The 23,163-nt window shown below is 35.9% G+C and overlaps 1 protein-coding gene across 1 annotated transcript in view; it reads left to right on the top strand.

Annotated features, from left to right (window-relative positions):
• Positions 1 to 23,163, top strand: part of LOC150095090 (unc-112-related protein-like) — a 170,609-nt gene that overhangs the window by 115,227 nt on the left and 32,219 nt on the right. The window contains exons 9-11 of the mRNA XM_090411416.1: positions 1,744 to 1,859; positions 8,703 to 8,809; positions 16,965 to 17,180. Of these exons, the coding sequence (XP_090267542.1) occupies positions 1,744 to 1,859; positions 8,703 to 8,809; positions 16,965 to 17,180 (439 nt within the window). The remainder of the gene's footprint in view (positions 1 to 1,743; positions 1,860 to 8,702; positions 8,810 to 16,964; positions 17,181 to 23,163) is intronic.

Here is a 23,163-nt window from a genome sequence, read left to right as displayed (position 1 = left end):
CAAGCCGATGCTTTCCAGGAAGAGCATGTGTATCCTGTTTTAGGACAGATACAGTGTTTTTTTCATTAACTTTATGCCTCAAGGAACAACAATAAATGCAGATGTTTACTGTGAGACGAAAAAAAAAAAAACTGGCAATCTTCAGAGCAAAATACAAGGCCTCCCCTGCTCTGGAGTAGGTTTGATTCATGACAACACATGAATCCATGCTGTTGCTCAAACAGTTCATCTGGGAATCTTCCAACATTTACCCTGTTGCATCCAGTGACTTCCATCTTTTTCTCCACTGAAAAGATATTTTTAGTGCTCAACAACTTTTTCAGAAACATCAACAACAGTAATGTTGTGATGTTTCTGAAAAATTGGATCATAATACTGGCTGCATACTACTTTAATGAGCTACAAAAACTTGTATCCTGATGTGACAAATATCCCAGTGTATGGGGGGGGAATATATGGAGAAGTAACTGAGAGTATGTTTAAACTTGAGACAATAAAGTAATATTGAAAATGTTTTATTTCATTTCATTCATTTACAACCAATTGAAACTTATGGATTTCGATCCGAGTTTCGGACCCGGCTATAAAATAAAACAGGATTTACCATCTCCCTTTCAATTAAGTGAAACTTAGTTTCTGGATGTGCCTTGTGTGAAAAATATAACAGCATTAATAATGTCAATACCAGTAGCATTTAATTTTGAACTGAATCAAAAGACATCCCACCCCTAGAAATAAACAGGCTGAAGTCAAGGCACCCTCCAATCTTAACAGCAAACAATCTTGCAGAGACAAGTTTCAACATGAAGGAGAAGTGGAAAGAGTCCTGGTGGAACACTTCAGCAGGGATCTCCCATGAATTAGTGGACCCAACACAGATACCTTCAGGTTGTGACCTACCTTGGAAAACTTAGTCTGCCCTTAACCAAATCCACACACGTGGCAGATGTGCAGACCACCTTTACAAATGGGACATGATTGCCTCACCCAGGTGCGATTGTGGATAACCCTGCCAGACAATTAATCATATTACAGCAAAATGTGTCAACGTACATATAGTGGAAACCTGTCAAACTTCATCCATGCTACACCAAGTGCAGTCGACTGGATAATCAACCTAGACATTCAGTTGTAGCCTATTCTTGAGTGTCTCTTTTATGACTGTATTATGTCTTATTATTGTACATATGTCAATTACTATGTCCATATATATAAAGGATTAATGGTTAACTTTGATTAGGCCACACATGGACTATTGTGCCCAGATTTGGTTACCTGGTTTTCAGAAGGATGAAGAGATGTTGGAAAGGGTCCAAAGGCGATTGATTAAGGTAGTCTGGTGGACAGGAGGAAGAGGGGAGATATGCTAGAGACGTACAAGTTATTAAGGGGTTGTTATAGGATCAATGCTGGAGAGGTTCTACAGAAAATAGTGGGAGATCGGGGGAGAACCAGAGATCATTCCTGGAAATTGTATAAAGAGGGTGTGAGTAGGGGAGTGAGAGGCAGGTTTTTTTCATGCAAAGTTGTGAATGATTGGAATGCCTTGCCTGAGAGTGTGGTGTCTGCAAAGAGTTTGAATGTGTTCAAGGCACGGATGATGGTGATAAAAGGACCTCCCAGATGAGTCTTTGACTCCATGAGGTCTTGGGGTAATAATAATAATAATAAGGTAATGTAACTTTTCATATGTGAGCCATATGCTAAATAAATTGAACTGAATTTTGTGATTTTGTTTTACAGGCCCAAACGCTTTACACTTAAGGGCTTCAGAACATTCTACTTTTCATTGAGAGATACATATTTGTCCATTTACAAATCAAAGGATGATGCCCCAGCAATGAGCATATGTTTGAAAGGTATATAAATTTTATAATCCTACTAGATCATGACATATGAAAGAATTTCATTCTTGAAAAACGTTTTTCAAATCAAAGCTTGATTTCGATTTGACTGTCATTATGTATGTCATTGCGAGATACACTATCTACCAATAATTGTCCAGTAATGTTATTTGAAATTATGGAATATTTCATTGTAGCAGTTGAATACAGGTGGTATGGCAACATGACGTGAACTCAGTGACTTTCTAGAGAGGTCTCAATGGCTGTCACATTGGTGGCATGCCCATACATACTATTGTCACTCAACTAGAGCATCCAAAATCAACGGTTGACAATGTAATACAACAAATGAAGACATTCTGGTATCATTAATGCAGGAAAACACCCAGGGCAGCCACCAAAAATGACTGAACAGAAGGAGTATGGAACAGGAAGGTATTAAAACGGGTGGCACGCAAAAATCGGCTACAATTGGCATAGATCATCCGTGAGTTCCAGAGCACCAGTAACACCATGGTAAACACTTGTGTGCCACTTCAGAAGACCAGTGGCACACACTGCAGCTGTTATGGAATGGTATGAAGAGATGGATGTTAAACAACTGCCCTGGCCTGCGCAGAGTGCCCTGACCTCAACCCCATCGAACACCTGTGGGACGAATTGGAGCAATGATTGAGGTCCAGAGCAGAACGTCCTCGATCTGTCACCGAACTTAGTGCTGCTTTGATGGAGGAATGGAGACAAATTCCACCTGATGTCTGCCTCACATTGGTGGAAAACCTCCCTCAAAGAATGTAGAAGGTGATCAAACTCAATGGTGGACATACCCAATATTAAGGTTTTCTTGCTGGTATCAATTGTAAATTGCTAAAGTGTCTGGACAATTATTGGTAGATAGTGTATGTACCTAAGCATACAATCATGAAAACTTTTGTAACCAAACTCTTATTCTAAAAATTGATTGTAACTATCTCAAGTTCAGAATTTAGTTGAAATATGGTGATGTCATTTCATTGTACAGTGCCAAGGTCTGTTAAACACCTTCAAGGAGTTACCCCACTAAAAAAAGATCCTAAAGTGAGTTCGATGGGCAAAAGGATCTATATAGGATGGATGGCTTGCATTTCAATGGATATGGTGTAAGGAGACTTGAAAAAACGTTGCTGAATGTAGTGGATGTGCAAAATCAGGGAAACTAGATTTATTAAGGGGGGAGGAGGAGATATACAGACCTTAGGGAGGCAGTTGAATGTATGAATGAGTATAACATGCCCGAGTGAATAAGGACAACAAATCAGAATGGGATAGTTAATATAAGGCATCAAGGTAGGGATGGGGCTAATGGGGGGTCTTAAATTCATGTACACTAATGCTAGGAGTATTAGGAACAAGAAGGAAGAGTTTTTGGCCATGGTTGGCACTTCCAGACCACAGGTTATTGGCATTAGTGAATCATGGCTGACTGTAGATGATATAGCTAGCGGGATTGAATGTGATGGGTATAATGTGTTCAGGAATGACAGGGAAAATAAAATGGGGGGGAGGAGTATTCTTGATGATAGCTGCAGCAAAGGAGAATAGTTGAATTACAGAATAGAGAAAAGAGCACATCTGAGGCCATTTGGTGTGAGATTGTGGGTAGCAGAACAAAATATACAATTGGGTGCTGCTATAGACCAGGTGATGGAAAAGATGGTGGTGACAGTATGCACAAGCAAATAGAAGAAATGAGTGGAAGGAGGGTAATTATTATGGGAGATTTCAACTATGGTCGCATTGATTGGAGTGAGGAGAGGACACACGGGAAGAAGGAATTGGATTTTATGCGGTTATTAAGGGATAACTATCTGCGACATCATGTAATGGAAAATACTAGGGGTCAGAGAGTGCTTGACCTAATAATTACATCTGAGGATTTGACTGTAACAAATATGACCACATTGCCACCAATTGGTGAGAGTGATCATAGGGTCTTGACTTGGGAGGTGGCTAAAGGTGTGGAATTTTCAATTAAGACAGGGTACATGTGGAATTATCGGGCTGGAAAGTATGACAAGTTTAGGAGTTTGATTGGTTCAGTGCCATGGCATGTACAACTGCAAGGACTAGAAGTTGATAGTGCATGGGAGGCAGTTAAGAAGTGTTTGCATGAAGCAATGGCTGACTGTATACCTAGAGTCCGAATAATAAATCAAGCAGGGGTTAAATGGATGAAATGGCTTCTGAAAAATACTTTAACATGCAGAGACAAACAAGTTATTGTTCCTCTGTATCGAGCCTTGATAAAACCCCATCTGGACTACTGTGCCCAGTTATGGGTGCCAGAGTTTCTTCGTGATGGGGAGGAAGTGGAGAGGATCCAGAGACGAGTGACCAAGATGATAGCAGGTCTGTGGAATGAACCTTATGAGAACAGGTTAAAGATTTTTGAGTTGCAAAAATTGGTCAATGGGCAGAAAAGGGGTGATATGATTGAGACATTCAAATTATTGAAGGGTTTCTATAAGATTAATCGAGAAGATATTTTTGAAAATAGGACTGGTGGTGGGACGACTAGGGGCCATGCATGAAAGCTGGGCAAGAATGTGGTTAACAAGGGTGTTAGAGCTAGGTTTTTTACTTGGAGAGTGGTGAATGAGTGGAATAAGCTGCCAGAGTCTGTTGTCGGTGCTACGACCATGAATGAGTTCAAGGCAAGGTATGATAGATACCGTGTGAATGTCAAATAGTTGTTCTTGACATGATGTTAGGGCCTCCCTCGATGAGTCTGTCGACTCCTTGGAGTTGCCTGGAATAATAATAATAATAATAACTAAAATACATTTCGATGATAACACTACAGCAAAATTCAATCATGTACACCACAATTTTTTTTTATCTAATGGCTACAGTTCCCATAGTATCAAAAATAAATAAATAAATTTATTTATACAGGGATTGAGGCCAAATGCTAAAATAGGATTGAGGCCAAAGTTGAGGCAGAGATGCCCGAGGAACAAGCAGGTTTTAGGAAAGGTAAGGGCACCAGAGATCAGATCCTTTGCCTTAGACAGATCATAGAAAAATATAAAGAATTCAGACTCCCTCTGGTAATGTGTTTCTTAGACTACTCTAAAGCTTTTGACTGTGTTGAGCATGTGAAACTGTGGGAAATAATGAAAAGAATGAGTTTTTTCCTCAACAAGCTATCGGGTTGGTAGCCGACTTCTATAAGGAGCAAGAAGCCACAGTAAGAACAGGTGTTGGATTGACTGGCTGGCTTCAAGTTAGAAAAGGAATTAAGCAAGGTTGTTTACTTTTTCCTCACTTGTTTAGTATATATGCAGAGGACATCATGTGTGAAGCATTGGATGAGCTCAGGACAGGAATTAGGATAGGAGGTAGAGTGATCTACTGAGCAATCTACCTCCTATCCTAATTCCTGTCCTGAGGTATGCTGATGATACAGTACTCCTTTGTAATGACATGGAAGAACTAGGACTAATTCTTGACAAAGTTAACAAGATCAGTAATAACAGAGGATTTCAATTCAATCCTAGCAAGACAAAGATCATGGTTCTCAAAGGAAAAACAATCAGAGACGCTCTTGAGAAACAAGTGTACCTTAATGGAGAAAGAATTGAGGAAGTCAGCAAGTTAGAGTACCTGGGATCCATTATTAATGTGAAGAATTGCTGTTCAAAAGATGTCAGAAAAAGGTTAGGAATGGCTAAAACAACAGTTACAGACCTGTCTAAAATCTGGAAGAATGGATCTATCTCCATGGGAACAAAGTTGAGGATTTTGGATGCAGTTGCTTTCCCAACAGCGACTTATGGATGCGAGACTTGGAACCTAAAGAAGTCAGATAAGAAATGGATATCTGCTTTTGAGATGTGGAGTTACAGAAGGCTGTTGAGGATGTCATATACTGAAAGGCATACAAATGAATCGGTGTTAGAAAAGATCAGTAGAACTTTAATGCTTCTTAAGGATATTGACAGAAGAAAATTAAAATGTTTTAGACACATAGAAAGGATGGAAGGAGGACTTCTCAGAACAGTAATAGGCTGCCAGAAAAGCAAACAACGGGACTACATGGGAAGGCCTGGTGTGGAACATCACTGAGCATCGGAGTGACCATACGGCATCTGTAGATGCCCAGTGAACATAGTAGTAGTAGTCGAAAAAGAAACTTAACTTTTGATAGAAAATAAAACACAGGCCAATTATAATTATTCAAATCATTTATTTCAATCAATATACTCTCCCTCAGCTTCAATACAGCGTTTGGCATGGTCAATTAATTCGTTAAATAAGTTTTTTATATCGGTTTTTGGGATACTGTTGAGAATCGTGGTTACTGTTGCTTGAATGTTTTCAATGCTGTTGTATCACTTTCCTTTCATTGGTAAATGAAGTCAGGAGAAGAGAAAGAAATCACAGGGTGCTAAATCAGGTGAATACGGCAAGTGATCCAACACACAATCTTGGTTTTTGCTCAAAAACTGTCTCACAATGTTCAAACAATGAGATGGTGCATTATCGTGCAAAAGTGACCAGCTGCCTGCATCATGATATTCATTCTGTATGCGATGAATTCTTCTATCAATCACTTCAAAACTTCAAGGTAAAACTTACCCATTAACTGTTTGGCCAGGCGAAACGAATTCTTTGTGGATAATGCCCTTGAAATCATAGAAACAAATCAGCATTGTCTTTACTTTTGACTTCTGCCCAGCAACTTTTTTTCAGATGTCCCTCTTCTGGTGGTCTCCACTCAGCACTCTGGTGCTTTGTTTCGGGCTCATGCTCAAAACACCACGTTTCATCACCAGTAACGATCGTTTCAAGGAAGTTTCAGTCCTTACAAGCAGTTTTAATGAGGTCCTTGGAGTGTTCAATTCGATAAATTTTTTTGGTCGTCAGTCAGCTTGTAGGGAACAAATCACAAATTCAGTTTACAAAGGCCCAAACTCCTCATCAAAATGTTGTGCACAGTTGATTTTGGAATCCCCAATTCATCTTCAATCAATCTCACAGACGATATCGGGTTTTCTTTGATGAAATCACTTACTTTTTGGATGTTAACTTTGCTCAGTTAGGTTTTTGGATGGCCTGGCTTTTCGTCATCCTCAAGCATCTCACGACCACTTTGAAATCGCTTAAACCACTCATAAACTTGAGTATGGGATAAGCATTTGATGCATTTCGTTAAAACTTTTACCAAGTTTAACACAAAAGTCAATTGCAGCTCTCTGTTTGAAACTCATTTTCTGACTGTTCATCAAAATACACTGTCACTCTTGGCACTATAACTTTTTTTTTGTTGCTGCTTTCGACAACAAAAAGATACAACAGGCGGTGCCACTAGTTTCTTCTATTTTCGAAAAGTTCGGTGTTTCTTTTTGGATATAGATAGGCCAGTCTGCATCTCAGGAGTGATATTTAAGGTATTGTAGAAATTGGTGAAAGATAAAATTCAGACCTGGATGGATTAAGAATGATACTCTATAAGGGACAACATGGTTTTTTGAAGGGTAAGTACTTACCTTAGTAATTTGCTTACTTTTTATAATCAAGTGACAAAGGAGTTGGATTAGGGAAATGGCTATGCAGTAATATTGCTGGATTTGCAAAGGAATTTGACAGGAATCCAAATAGATCTATGTTGCATAAATTGGAGCAAATGGGGATGGATAATGATCTAGTGATTTGGATTTAGAGGGTGACTGATGGATAGATATCAAAGAATGATTTATGGAGGAGTTGAGTCCAGGAGAAGACAAGTGACCAGTGGTGTAGCATAGGACTCGATTCTTGGTCCTTTGTTGTTTAATTTGTATATATGATATAGGAAATAATTTGACAAGAAATATTCAGTTTGTTGCTAAACTGCGAAGAGCAGTGGTAAATGAAGGCAATGCAGATATCCTGCAGAAAGACTTAGACTAGTAGTATGGGAAAAGGTAAATGTATGCAGTTTAATGTGGCCAAGCGTAAGGTGATGCACTTTGGAAAGAGATCAGAAGTTGTGTAATGTATTGATGAAATTGAATTGCAGGAGACTGATGAGGCCAGGAACTTGGGTGTGATTGTAGACAAGAAGTTGAAGTTCAGAAGGCATATTGCAAAGGTAATCAAAACAGCACATCAGATTATGATTGTTGAAGAAAACACACTAACAAGCAGGGAGAGAGACTATTGTTCCCTTATATTAGGATTTAATAAGGCCCCATCTGGACTACTGCACAGAGATCTAGACTTCCAGATTCCTTTGAGATGAAGTTGTGGCAGAGATCCAGAGGTGAGTGACAGAGATTGTGGTATGTCTATGGAATGCTTCCTATAAAAACAGATCTACAGTCTGTAGGCTTCAAAAATTAGCTGATAATGAAAAGAGGAGCCATTGATAGAAATATTTAAGTTATTAAAGGAGTTTTTTAGGATTGACACTGAAGACTTTTTTCAGTGGAAGTTGTGTAAAAGTATGTTATGAAGGGTGTTAGGACTAGATTTTCTTGCTTGAGGGTGGTAAATGGGTGGAATGGTTGTGGTTCTTCATCAGTGAACGAGTGTAAGGAGAGGTATGATAGGTATTGTGTGAATAATGTCAAAAGACTCATCATGGATCTTCCATTGAGTCTTTTGATCTCCATCGAGATACCTATATAATAATAATAATATTTTGATATATCATTCTTAATTTCTTTTTATACAAAACCAATAAAGCAATGCCACCTTTTTGCTTTAGGAAAAATCTATTACATAGCCTACAATTTAAATATATATATATATATATATATATATATGTGTGTATGATATTTAACTGTAACAATACTTGTAAGATATATATTTTGATTTTATTTGTGTGTGTAGGTTGTGAAGTAACTCCAGATGTGAATATTGCACAGGGAAAGTATGGAATTAGATTGGAGGTTCCGAGTCACATTGGAATGACAGAGTACTGGATCAGATGTGAATCTGTAAGTTATGTTAATATTTCGGTATGTACATGAACATTTTATTTAAATCATAGTCATGATTCAAATAAGATTGCAGTTTAGTGTATATGAAGTGCCTACAAAAAGAACTTTTAAATTTATAGTAATATGCATGAAATGTTAGGAGCATTATAAAAAAGCATTAATCTCCAAATAAACAGCTTACAGAGAATGGCAATGCAAATTGCTTTCTGTAAACTGTTCATGCAGCTTTGCATCCGTGTGTGTGTGTGTGCACGCACACACACACACACACACACTTCTTAGAAAGACATGAATGGACACCATAGTATGAGGAACAAACAGCCTTGGCACCCACCTTAACAAGATATAGGGCCTCCTTTCACTGCAATTACTGCAGCAATCCTACGGGGCATACTTTCCACAAGTGTATGTACAATAGCAATCAATGGCAATTTTGGACCAGTCTTCCTGTAGTCATGTAATGAGATCCTGGACTGTTGAGTGGGCACACATCCCTTGACCTCACCTGATGCTCCAGTTCATCCTACAGATGTTATTTTGCATTGTGCATTGTCTGCTGAAGGAGATGATGGTCAGTTCCATAGAAATGCCCACAAAGTAGGAAACATTGCATTGTCCAGAATTTTCAGATACCTCTTGGAGTTCATTGTTCATGACACCATAAACAGAGGTCTGAGGCCAAAGAAAAACAGGACCATACCATCACATTGCCATCTCATGAAATAATTTCATACATGCTCTGGTAAGAGACTTTTACCAGGTATCCACCACATCCATCCATCTGCTTGTTAGAGGGGCGCAGCATGATTCGTCGATCTATAACACAGCTTTCCAAGCTTTCATGTATATGCGCTTTGCACCACTGAAGATGATACTTCATGTTGGTTTGGGTAATTTGCTTGCCTATTGCTGTCCTACTGTGGAAGCCCATGTTGTGAGTCTCGTTTCTGAATATTTTTGTTCAGATTCATGTTCCAGTTGATGGAATCAACTGGAACATGAATCTGCACAAATTAATTATTAGAAATGAATTAGAAGATTCTAAAGAATCTTCTAATTTAAATCTGAGATCTGGATTAGAAATAAAACTCTTGATCAAAGACTGGAGACCACAGATATGAGAGTCCTGAGAAAGATTAGGGGACTCATTAGATGTATTACATCAGTGGCAGTAATATGTTAAAACAAGGATATTATGAAAGAACTTGATATTGTTAGCATTCAAAAATGTGTCAGCAGAGTTAATCTGAAGTGTTATGGTCACTTAAACAGCATTGGAGATGAAAAATTAGCTAAACAAATGTTCTTTGCCAGTATGGCAGGAAAAAGACTCAGAAGACCAAGATGTAGGTGGATTGATACAGTGAAAAGTGCCTTAGAACAGCCTTCCCAAACTGTGGGCCACAGCCCCCTTGGGGGCCATGAAATAATGAAAACAAATTGAAAATGTTTTAATTATTTCATGGCCCCCAAGGAAACATATTTAATTTTTATTATTTATTATTTCTTTTTTGTTATTTTTTATATTTTAATGAAAAAAAAAATCACACATTGGTGCGGGTTCACAAATTTTGCTTCCTGCGTATTTCAGCGCTTAATGAATATGAGTAAATATATGCATATTCTAATAAGTTTCATTTCAAAGCAGAAATCTAAGAATTGCAGTTACAAATATTTCACCTGATATTGACTTTTTGTGTAGCAGTATTGAAACACATCCATCACCTTAAATTGTTATTAAACTTCTTTTATGTTTTTAATTCTTAATTTGTTTATTAGATTATTAATAATTTATAGATTCATAACAATGTATCTATCTATATAAAAATAGGAGATAATGTGTATGTAAGATGCTAAAAATGTAATATTTGTATTTGATTTTTTCAATATTCGCTGTGTATGTTTTGTATTGAATATAAATACAATAAATATTATAATAATATATGTCTATATTATGATTTTTTTTCGAGAGGGGGCCGTGAAATATTTTAATTTTTCGAAAAGGGGGCCCTGATATCCAGAAGTTTGGGAAGCACTGGCGCACTGCCTTAGAAGACAGAAATTTGACTTCATTATGAGTTGCTTTAGGCATCCTATGTGAAGATTTTACATGTATATTAGTTGTTGCTTACGTTATGATACAATATAGATGGAAAAAAAAAAGTTATTAGTCAAACATAATATACCCTCAACACAGTAGGAAAAAACTTGCTGCAGTTATCTTAGATGTATAATGAAAAAATTGTGGTACACCATTATACTCTTTTACACTTTTACATATGGAAAAAATGGTTTCAGCCATTAAGGTACCAGATAGTACCTCAATGGGACAGTGGGAAAAAATTAGCATTTAAAAAAAGGAAATCATAAAGTTCAAAATTGTTGGTGCTACAGTCAACTCTCACTTTAACAAACATTGTAACAAATTCACTCACTTATAACAAACTAAAGTCTCAACCAAAGGACTACATGCATAATGCTCTTTTAAAGAAAATATACTGGTATATAATGGTATATAAAATATAATGGTACTATAGTGAGAATTAAATAGTCATAGTATCCTGATATGTCATAAGGTACATATCAAAGATTTTATTACAATTATGATGAGTATTCATAAGCAAGACCTGAAGATATTTTGCATGCAGACTTTTATTTTTTGTTTACACTAGGGTTAAAAAAAGAAGATATAATTACTTGTATAAAATATAATACATAGAGTAGTTTAGAAAAAACTTACCAAAACAGTTTACTGTTGTCCATCAGTTGTTTCAGGTGTGTGTGTGTGTGTGTATGTGTGTGTGCTGCCTTGACTAATCAAAACAACCATATTAAGCATGATTATTCTCTTATATTAACCTCCCTACTGGCTAGGACGTCTATAGACGTCCAACTAAATCTGGATATGTTTCAGCCGACCTGTTTAAAGAACCTGGATAAGAAGTGCAATTTGACTGTCATGTCCATTAGAAGGTGTGATTAAACCCTCACGCTGAAGAGAACGGTTAATCGGATTATCTCCCGTTCGTAGCTGCCTCTCAGTTGCCTATAACAAGAAACGGACTTTCTTGTTCCATGCTGGTTAACTGGATTTTAGTTATATATGATAGACTAAAAATAGAGAAATTATTTATATTTTTGTTTTCTCTTTTTATTGTACAATACAATTTTAATTTCTGGACAAAATAAAGGTCTTGCATAATTTCTTCACTTAAATATTGCCTTACCTTGGAGAACCAATTTAATTATTTATTTTTTTGCGCTAATTTTTTTCTAATCGCTTACTAGATAAAAGATTTTTCTTTGTTCTCGAAGAAATTAATTCACGATAATTATTCGAAATATTCTTTTAAAAAAAGAAAAGAAAACCGGCTGCCGATGTTCCAGTTTATATTATTTTTATTTTTGTACAAAACCTTCGAAATCGAATAATACTTCACAGATTTCCTTTAGGACATGCTTGAGCAACTTTGCTTTATAGAGAATAACATGAAATTCTTTAATCATATTACTAAATCTTTTCTTCATGTTGTATAGTAATCTGTACTTTCACTTTCTTGGTTTCCTTGTATAATTGGTCATTACAAAATGAAATTAACAGTTATGATTTAAATTTATATTTTCTGCATAATTCAGATATTTTTTCTCCAATTTTTAAAGTAAGCGATACATTTGCTTATTTTTATCATTCAAAATATGTATATCAAATGTGAAATTTCATTTCCCTATTTTTACAATAGAATTGAATTTTATTTCGCCTCTGATAGTTTAACCCCCCCCCTCTCGTTGCATTACTATCGCACACCCGAAAACTGTTATGAAACATAGGTACAGTTTTTATTTAATTCGTTATTTTTCTCTAGTAATTGTTCCACATAACTTTAATTTTTTGATTCTGAAACTATGTGGCGATTATTATAAATTAGCAAATTATAAATCAGACAATATACATATTTCCTGATTATTATAAATCAGGAATTTATGTGATATTCGGATATAGGTGAAATTAATATTTAAAATCACTGTCATCCTTCAAATGCAATATCAGAATAAAGAAAGTGGAAAACCCGAAGTTTCGAAATACATTTCGAAAGCCCGCTCTCGAAATGTATTGGTCTACAGACTGGATTCTGAACACGCCAATGTTTCATGATGTTATGACTGAAAAACAATTCAGTCTCATCATGAAGTATTTGCATTTTCAGAATAATGAGGAATACGATCAGCAACACATTCTTGCCCAGTCCTCAACAAAATTTATGATTTTCTGATGAAAATCCATCAGAAATGTAGATCACTCTACATTCCTGAGAGAGAGACTTGAGTATCGATGAAAGCCTTATGCCATTCAAAGGTAGACTGAAATGTAAGCAGTATATTCCCAAAAAGAAAGCGAAGTATGGAGTAAATTTTTTTATGCTTTGCGAATCGGAGAGTGAATATCTTTGGGATTTCAAACCTTATACGGGAAAGCAAACTGTAATCGAGCATGATAAATATTCGGATCTCCCCTTGTCGATGTGTGCAGTAATGCAGTTACTAGACCCTTTACTGAGGAAAAGTTACTGCATTATAATGGATAATTACTATATGTGTCCTGAAGTCGCTGATTTGCTTTTACAGCATCGTACAGATAGTTATGGTACTGTAAATGCAAAAAGGCGAGATATGCCTCCAGATCTGGCTTCAGGAAAGCTATCGAAGGGGGGAATCCGAACTTATCAGCGAGGGAAAGTCTTTGCATTACGTTGGAAAGACAAAAAAGATGTTTTTTTGCTGTCTTCCCTGCACAATCCATCAACGTAATCCGTGGAGAAGCATGGTTTGAAGAAAGAAAAACCCATTGCTGTGTGTGCATACAACGACACTATGGGTGGAGTCGACAGGTGCGATCAGCAGCTATCATTCTACTCTGTAATGAGGAAACAGCATAAAAATATTACAAAAAAGTGTTTGGACATGTATTGGATTTTGTTATTTTGAACAGTTTCCTCCTGTACAAGAAAAAATGTTTGTCTACCATAACATATCTAAAATACAGAATAGAAATTGCAAAAGCATTGCTACATGCACATGCACCTTCTTCAGCAAGCAGAAAAACAGGAAATCCTGCCAGACATCTGAGGTTGAACGCTGCTAACTCCAACCATTATCCCGAAAACCTACCACCAACGGCTAATTAAAAAAAACCTGCACGCAAATATTATGTATGTAATAAAAAAAATATCAGAAAGGAAACAAAAATCTGGTGCATTGAGTGTAAAACTGCTTTGTGTGTTTAGCTTTGCTTCAAGGTGTTCCACGCTGTTCAAGAATTTTAAATTCTGAACAGTATGAAATAAAAACTGTTTGTTTTCAAGACCATCAAAACAGTCCTTTTCAGGACTACAAATATTGATAGAGGGATACCCAAATGCACTGTTTCTTTATCATCCTGAAGGCTAATTTTTAAGTTCTTTTTATGACACAGAGAAACTGGAAAGAGTATTCCAGGTAAAGTAATTCATCAAAACAATAAAAAATAATGAAATAAAATTTACCCTATGTATATATATATATAAAATGATAAGCCTTTTTATGTCATGTTTATCGAAACGTTTTGAAACTCAGGGGCTACCCTGAGTGTCAAGTCTTCAAAATTCGAGTCATCAGAATTCAGGGGTGGAACTCCCTTTCGAGTTATCACAATTGAAGGAGAACTGGCCTACCATACCGGAATACGGGGGGTTGGGCATAGCCCCCCTAGTTAATAAATGAAATATATAAATAATAACGGGAACATTTTCACCTTGCCAACATCAACATTGATGTGATATGGTTTCCAAATTTCTTGTTTCGGAGATATATATATATATATATATTACAAAGTTTTGTAATAAAAATTTCTGCTACAATGAAGTTTATCAGAATCAACAATATTATTACTACCTTATTCCTGTTTCTCGTGTGGGAGAAAAACAGTAAAATATCACTCTTATAATTATATGAGATGTTATAATGGCAAAAATAGTAAGAAAAAGTCATTTGCACTTTCTCTTCAAAACACAAAGAAAGAACATTGTAAATTCAGTCAGTGGAAAAGAAAATACTACATATTTTTCTCCTGTTATCTGATTTTTTTTTCTTGTAGTACAAAGAAGAAATCACTGCATATAACATGAAGTCTGCAGGAGAGAAAAAAATCTGGAAATTAGTTACAGTATAACGAATAGAGAAATCATGTCAGAAAAAATTTCACGTAAGATTCTAATCTCAGCAGACATAACATTTTCTTCTAGATTACATATCTAAAGTAACTGAACCTTTGCTACTATTTTACACTAAAATGAATGTTTATGTTCCCCAAGTGATTTACGTTTGTAACAGCTGTCTTGCGAACGATTTATGAAATAAATTATCTGAAATATCCGCAGATTGATTAGGTCTATACCCCCCCCCCCAAAAAAAAAGAAGATTATGAAACGCATATGCACCTTTTCTTTGAAAATAATTCAAGTCCTCTTTTTCAAGATAATTGTATGATTTAATTTCTAATTTTTGATAATATAAGTGAAACTAATCATTATAAATTAAGCAATTATTTTGGCATAAATAATGTATAAGCATGTAAACGAAATATCAGTATTTCTGTTAGGATATAGGTAATTAACAATCGAAAAGGAAACAAGACATTCTTGACATATTCTGCACTACAGCTTGAGGCACTTTAGTGTTCTCCCCTTTCTTCTCAATAGCACCGAGAGTAATAAGCCTTCAACTTTTCCTCCAGCTAAGAGGATATTACCAAGTATTTACAAGATTTAGATTATTTCAGAAATAGCTTTCAGCAGCAGAAGAAGTAATATTTAGATTTTTTTAAAGAAAAACAAACACAAATAATACTACTGAACTTTCTTTTGTGTGGTATGCATATAAACAATTTTGCATGTTGAAAATATACTATATATTATTTCTAAAATTTCACATAATTTCAGCAGGCAGTAGAACAGCTGGTTTTAGATTGCAAATAAATAGAACAGATTTAGAAGCTTCACGATACAATCTGATTGCCGTATATCTATTGTCAAAATGGTAAAATGAAGTAATTGATTTTGAATGCTGTCTAGAAAAGCTTTCAAACCTGTATAGAAATTTAGAGTAGTTATGCAATTGAGTTCCAGGAGAGAATAAGGAGGGGGGGGCATTAGAAAGTCTTCAAAATGAGCAAAATGTTGAATCATTCCGTATATGATATTTTTCACATTATATTTTCAACATATCTACGAGGTTATGCACTAGATATTATCATAATATGCATAATACAAATAAATAAATGACGAAGGTGAAGAATCACTGCTAAAATATCATTGGATATAAATTTTTGATACCAAAGAGACACACAATCGGAAACCAAGTAATGCAATTTAGCATTTTAACATTTTTTTTTTATTTTGTCTTTATGAATAACAAAAAATCGTATCTAAATCTGAAATGTGATGATCCATATAATGCTATTTGGCTAGAAACGAAAGAAAAAGGACATATTTATTTCAATAAATATTATTTAAAAATATAAATATTTGACATAATATTTTCAAAGCAAACATTTGAAAATTCGAAAATTCGAAAAAAAAAAATTATTCAATTATTATAAGTAAAGTGAAAGAAAAATCAGTGCAACTCTTCCGGTGCACTGATTTGTAGAATAAAATACACCAAATTTACTATCACTAAATAGATTCATTGCAAAAGCTGATCAGTGGTCATTTCAGGATTGATTTTTTTCGCATATGGGAAATTCGTTTCAATTTTTCGGAAGAGATACAATAAATCATTTTAGAGGCAAGATAGGTCAAATAACTTAGGACAGTAAATGAAATTCTAAACAACACAATAGACCTAAAGACAGTGGGGGGAGACACAAAGGTCACTCAGCAACAGTTAATCCACTAATGGCTATGGAATAGCCGTAACGAGATTAACGGCGGAGGAAGGTAATGGCATGAAAAGGGTAGAATGCCGATAAAGTTTTGATCCATGAAAAAAGCTAGGGAGTGTTAAATATTTCATCCACACTGGCCGGTTGGGAGGTTAATAAAGATATTTTCATTATTCTATTGTGATCTTCATAAGACTTAATTTTCTCTCAGTTGATCTCATTATCTGTTTCTAGGAAGAACAATATGCGAAGTGGATGGCAGCATGTCGATTAGCAGCAAAAGGGAAAACCATGGCTGATAGTTCCTATGATCTAGAAGTAAAATCGATCAAAGATTTCCTCAGCATGCAACGACCAGCTCCTGCACCAGTCATCAGTCCTTCCCAAATAGATATCAATCCTGATGACTTCATAGCTTCTCGCTTCCTTAGAAAACTGAAGAATAAACAGGTATGAATGTTTTATTATTACTAAAATAATTTGTGCTTTGCATATCACATCTCACCAGCATGGTTGGCCAAGTGGTTGGCATATCCACTCTCCAGCCCACAGAATATGGGTTCGAATACCACTATAATTACAAACATTTGGGAGTCTCACTTATTCTGTGTGGAAAAAGAGTTGTGACCCTACCACATTTTTGTTTCAGAGATGCCACATCTCCTATGAGACATAGGAGTGACCATACAGCATCCAAAGGATGGCAATGTAATAAAAAAAATATTTTAAAAAAATAATCTCTTAAATTCATTTTTGACTAGTCCACACTTAATAAATTTAGTTTAATCCTTTATCCAAGTGTGAGCAAACAAAGTTTGCACCTGAAAGTATCTTCAGGACTGGGATAAGGTGGTACAACACCAGGCAACTCGTTGCAAAGGTGGAGCAAGCTAACATCACGCCTATCTCAGTATCTCCCACAATGCAAAACACATCTCCTTGTGGATATGTCTAATGGTATGCATTAAGGGAAGGGCCACTACCTAGATTAGTTTCGACCTTTATTGAGGTCTCTTCAGGGATTAAACTAAATTTATTATATTCTAACGAAGTGAAAAATAAACTTTCAACATTGCTTACCACAAGCATTACATGGCTTGCTTGCTTACTTTCTTGCCACTGTTACATTACGGTTGATTGTTACTGTAGTAGATTCAAAAGAACATTGAAATAGGTCATTACAGTGGATAGTTTGCCATAGTTAATTTCATTTAGAATAGCATTGTGACTGTGGGACGTTTGTTGGACTCTTTGTTAGTCTGCTAAAGTGAGTTTATTATAATAGTGTTTACTAGAGTCAACTGTAAAATATTCATTCTTGATCCCCATTTCACCTTTGTAAATTATCTCCTCTTGACATCTGTTTAGTAAATTCTTGTCTCCCTATATACATTTTCCCAAATCACTTATTTTTAATTTAAATTAAGAGTATATTAAATCCTACATTATTTCAAAGCCAAATAAGAAACTCAAAGATAGGAATCAAAGAGTTTCATGCCGCATATAGTAAACTATAAAGGTTTCGGCGGACTGTAGCGTAAGCTAAAACACACATAGTCCAACACTAGGGCAACTCGTTGCAAAGGTGGGTAAAGTTCTGATCACTATTCTTAGTATTACCCATAATGTAAAACACATCTAGGAGATGTTTGATGTTATATACATTATGGTGGAAGGTCTCATCAATGAGTAGCTAGACCAGGTAATACTGAGGTTATAGCGAAGAGAACTTTATACTTTGCTATACGAGTTGTCATAAAGGTGCACCTATAAATTACTTAAATGAAGAGCCAATAGGCTTCACTTCGTTAATTTAATTCCTTAATTTAAATAATGTTACATTGCCGAAGTGATGCCTATTGGCTCTTTATTTAAGTAACTTAGTTTTAAATTATCTTCCAGATCCTGCATTCCTCAATCTATCTTTGTCACTAACATTCCATCAGCGTCCTGATTACCTTCATCACTTGACCTTGAATCCTTTTCAAAGTTATCTCATCATACTGAAAATTAAATAACCAAATCAGCAAATGACAAATTAAGGATGACTTTATTCATTGAAGCAAAACCTGGTTATTTCTCATTGTTATTATAGCAGTGGTCTGCTCTTTCCCATCCATTTAAATACTGTTCTCAGTTTTACTTCTATCTACTGTTAAATTTATATCCTTTTCCTCAATTTCATGCGGGAAAGGTGCCCATGGAATGGAAGGAAGGTAAGATAGTGCCATTGTATAAGGTTGGTACAAGACTGGAAGTGTCTAATTATAGGCCAGTTTGTGTGTCATCAGTAGTTAGTAAGATCTTGGAGAAAGTAGTGAAGGACCGTATACAACATTGGGCAGATGAGGGTAATGTTATCTGTGAGAGTCAACATGGATTTGTTAAGGGGTGCTCTTGTTTTAGCAATATGCTAGCCTTTTATGATAAAGTTACACATGTAGTAGATGAGGGAAAGGCATATACTGCCATTTTCTTGGATTTAGCAAAGGCATTTGACAGGGTGGCACATGATAAGCTGATATTTAAGTTGCAGCACATGGGTCTGAATGTCAGTTTGGTCGACTGGATTCAGGATTAGCTGTCCGATAGGTATCAGAGAGTTGTGTATGGTGGGGCAGTTTCAAGTAGGCAGAGGGTTACAAGTGGGGTCCCACAGGGCTCAGTACTGGGACCTATATTGTTTAATCTTTATATCAATGTCATTGGATTGCAAGGGGATATTCAGTTGTTTGCAGATGATGCGAAGCTGGGAAGGATTATTAGTAATAGTGCAGATGTGGCAGCCCTGCAAGAGGATTTGAATAAGCTAGGTAGATGGGCAAATGAATGGGGGTGTCAGTTTAATGCAGCAAAATGTAAGGTCTTGAGGTTTGGGAAACATCAATGGTACACTGCATACTCTATGGGAGGAGTTATACTGGAAGAAGTAGGTGAGACAAGAGATCTGAGGGTTGATGATTGATAGAAACCTGAAATTTAGGAGATATATTGCAAAGATGGTGAAGGCAACACAGAGGATTGCTGCAATTATGAGAAGGACACTGACCTGCAGAGATAAAAGGGTTATCATTCCATTCTATAAGATACTGATCAGACCACACTTGGACTATTGTTCTCAGATTTGGTCCCCAGGATTTGAAGGGGATAAATTAACTGTGGAAAGAGTACAAAGGCGGATAACAAAGATGGTTTCAGGACTGTACAATGATAGTTATGAGGATCAGCTGAGGGAATGTGGACTGCAGAGTTTCATGGATATAAGAAGGAGAGGTGATATGATTGAGACTTTTAAACTGTTGAGAGGTGGTTACGTTACAGGGTTGACACTGGGGAGTTCTTTCGCTTGGTTGAGCAGCGGGAAGGAGTGATGACAAGAGGCCATTCCTGGAAGTTACAAAAGGAAACTGTGAGCAAGAAGGTGAGGAGTGGTTTCTTTGTATGGAGGGTGGTTGAACCATGGAATGCATTGCCTGATGGAGTGGTGAGAGCAAGAATGGTCAATGAGTTCAAGGAGTGGTATGATAGACTTTGTGTTTCTTAGGGGCGGACCTCCCCTTGATGAGTCTTGATAGACTTTGTGGTTCTTAGGAAGGACATCCCACGGTGAGTCTTTTGACTCCATGAAGGCCTGAATAATAATAATAATAATAATAATAGTTTCATCAATAGAATACATAGTATTCCAAGAAGAAAAAAAAAAGTTAAAGCCTTTCAATTATTGAAGAGAGAACTTTGTCTTTATTGGAATATGTAAATTTATTTGAAAGATATACACACACACACATCGTAGACATCTGTATAGCCCTATGGTAACTTCCATGATGCTAGATAAGTAGAAGTAAAACCATTAGAGGTTTGATTCTAGTTGCAAACTAGAGAAATTTTTCTAGGCTTTTTTTGTTAATAGATTCTTAAGTTAATCAATCTTCAGTGCAGATAAGTAGGGTCTTCCCTCACCATAACATGTTTTAAATTCCACAGTTTTAAAAAAATCAACTGTAGAACACTCACTGTTTCGTTAATTAAATGAGTAGACAATTGCTTGTCTACTCATTTAATTAAGGCTAAAATAATTTCACTTATTCTTTTTTGGAGAAGGGAATGAAAAGTTACTGAAGGATCATATCATCTTCTTTTTTGCACATTTGGCAACGTAGTAGCCAAGGTGGATAATACACTCCTTTGCACCTACTGGCTATGCCACAGTAAGTTTGCATCTGGCATCTGTTTATGATTGTCTTATTGTCATTGTCCACTCTGAGACAGCTACCATCACCCTGCTTATTGAAGATCCAAAGTAAGAATCTATGATAATCCTTACCCCCATCCATGGTACTAATGTACCATAGATTTCCAGTCTTTCATGGATGTGGTGATCATCATAAAAAGTCTTTTCTTAAATAATTTAAACCATTGCATTAAGGTCTTCATTACATATGCATGTGTATCTATACATACATATACAAACACAAAGATGTAAACTCAACTAACACAGACTGATTCTGAACCACATATAGTGGGTAACAAATACCAGAATAGGATTATAGGCATACACAAATAGGGAGTGCCACCATCATTAAACTACTACTCTTCAAAACTGAATTGGCAATAAAATTCCAGTCCTCTTAGAATGTTCTCTAACCACCTGAAAATAACAGGACTATAGAGAATTCATCCCTGTAATTCTCAGCCAAGTCGTTACACACACACACACACACGCGCGTGCGCGTGTGTGTGTGTGTGCATGTGCACACGTGCACGCTTCTTTCCCCACCAGAAGTCAAGCAAGAGTACAGTTAGCCAAAATAGCACTCTTACTTCTGTGAAGTGTAGTTTAGTTTGTATCCCTGTGTGTGTGTGTGCACTTTTCTTTAAAAATAATTTACCACACTATGCTACTTAGCCAACTGTTTGAACCATGTCTGACTTCTGGTGGATTATATCAGTACTCATATATCAATAGCTACTTAGCAACAGATTCACAGAGATGAATTACCAAGAGTCCTGTTCTTTCTGGGTGCCTGGAGAACATTCTGACTATGAGTATTGGAGTTTATTACCAGTTCTTCCAAGAAATTATATCTTGTTTAATCCTTCAAGTAGCATACAGGCTGATAAATTCACGTCATTTGCCTTACTATCTATAATGCAAAGCACACAAACCTTTATTTAATTAAAAAAGTAAAGGGCTGTTCATCATAAGCCTAGAGTAGTATAGGGTACAAGCAAGCCTGATAGAATTAAGAAGAGTGGAAAAAAAGATAGATGAATAGTAGAAGAGATAAAATACCTCAGCTCTTTTATATGATATGTAGCCAAAGACTATCTTTTTTTTTTCTTCACCAGTCTCATGCAGCTGAAAAGCAAAAGACCAACTGAAACTAAAATCCAGAGATGATTGGTACTAAGTGGTTATCTAAGTTAATTGCCATTAGTTCGTTTTCTCTGCCTGTGATTGCCCTCCAGTGATCCCTGCTATTAACCATAAGACTACAATGAATTAAGAGGATGGAACTATGTGAATAACCCTCATAATAAAAACTAAAAACAGATGGAATTTTATCTCCTCCTGGTGAATATTGCATAATGTGGGCAGTTTACACCACCTAGTCAAAAATTTGGTATCTCATAGAATGCTTCTTTCTATATATAAAAAATCACCAGACTTGAAATAAAATTTCTATAATACAATATTGTGAAGCATTTGTGTGTCGTATTATTGGTTTTCAAAGACATGTTTTTTTTTTCTAACTTTCCAAAAATGATATTTTAACTCATTAATTATTATGTTACTAGGAATATAAGAAACAAAGGAGTAGAGTTTTGCTGCCTTGGTAAATATGTTGGGACCTCAGATTGTAGGCATTAATGAGACCTTGATATCAGAGACAGACATACTAGCTGGTATTGAGTGTAAAGGGTACAGTATTTTTAGAGAGGAGGTGGGTGCTGCTAATGATATTGGATAATTCAATTTGGAGTTGAGACCTATGACTGCAATCAATACAAAATTAATAACGGAAAAAACTCACGTACAAAGATTATTTAATAGTATAATTTTCGCCTGTGTGTCACAGGCATCTTCAGTACATATTAAGCTCAAATTAAACAATAACTGGCAATTCCAAAAAGCGCCACCTAAGTAGCTGGTGTAAGATAACTAAAAAGGTCAATAAATTGATTGATTAATTGGTTCAGATATGTCGATGACATTTTTGCTGTATGGAATGGCTCTTCGGGTGAACTTCAACAATTTCTCACTAAGTTAAATGCACTTCATCCTAGGATCAAGTTTACCCTAGAAGTAGAATCAAATAAGCAGTTAGCCTTTTTAGATCTTCTAATTCTTAATTGAATCAGATATGTCGATGACATTTTTGCTGTATGGAATGGCTCTTCGGGTGAACTTCAACAATTTCTCACTAAGTTA

The sequence above is a fragment of the Typopeltis vanoorti genome, chromosome 21 (assembly GCF_054136105.1).
Source record: "Typopeltis vanoorti isolate ZY-2024b chromosome 21, IOZ_Tvanoo_1.0, whole genome shotgun sequence".
NCBI lineage: Eukaryota > Metazoa > Arthropoda > Arachnida > Uropygi > Thelyphonidae > Typopeltis > Typopeltis vanoorti.
This window is presented reverse-complemented; position numbering and strand designations above follow the sequence as displayed.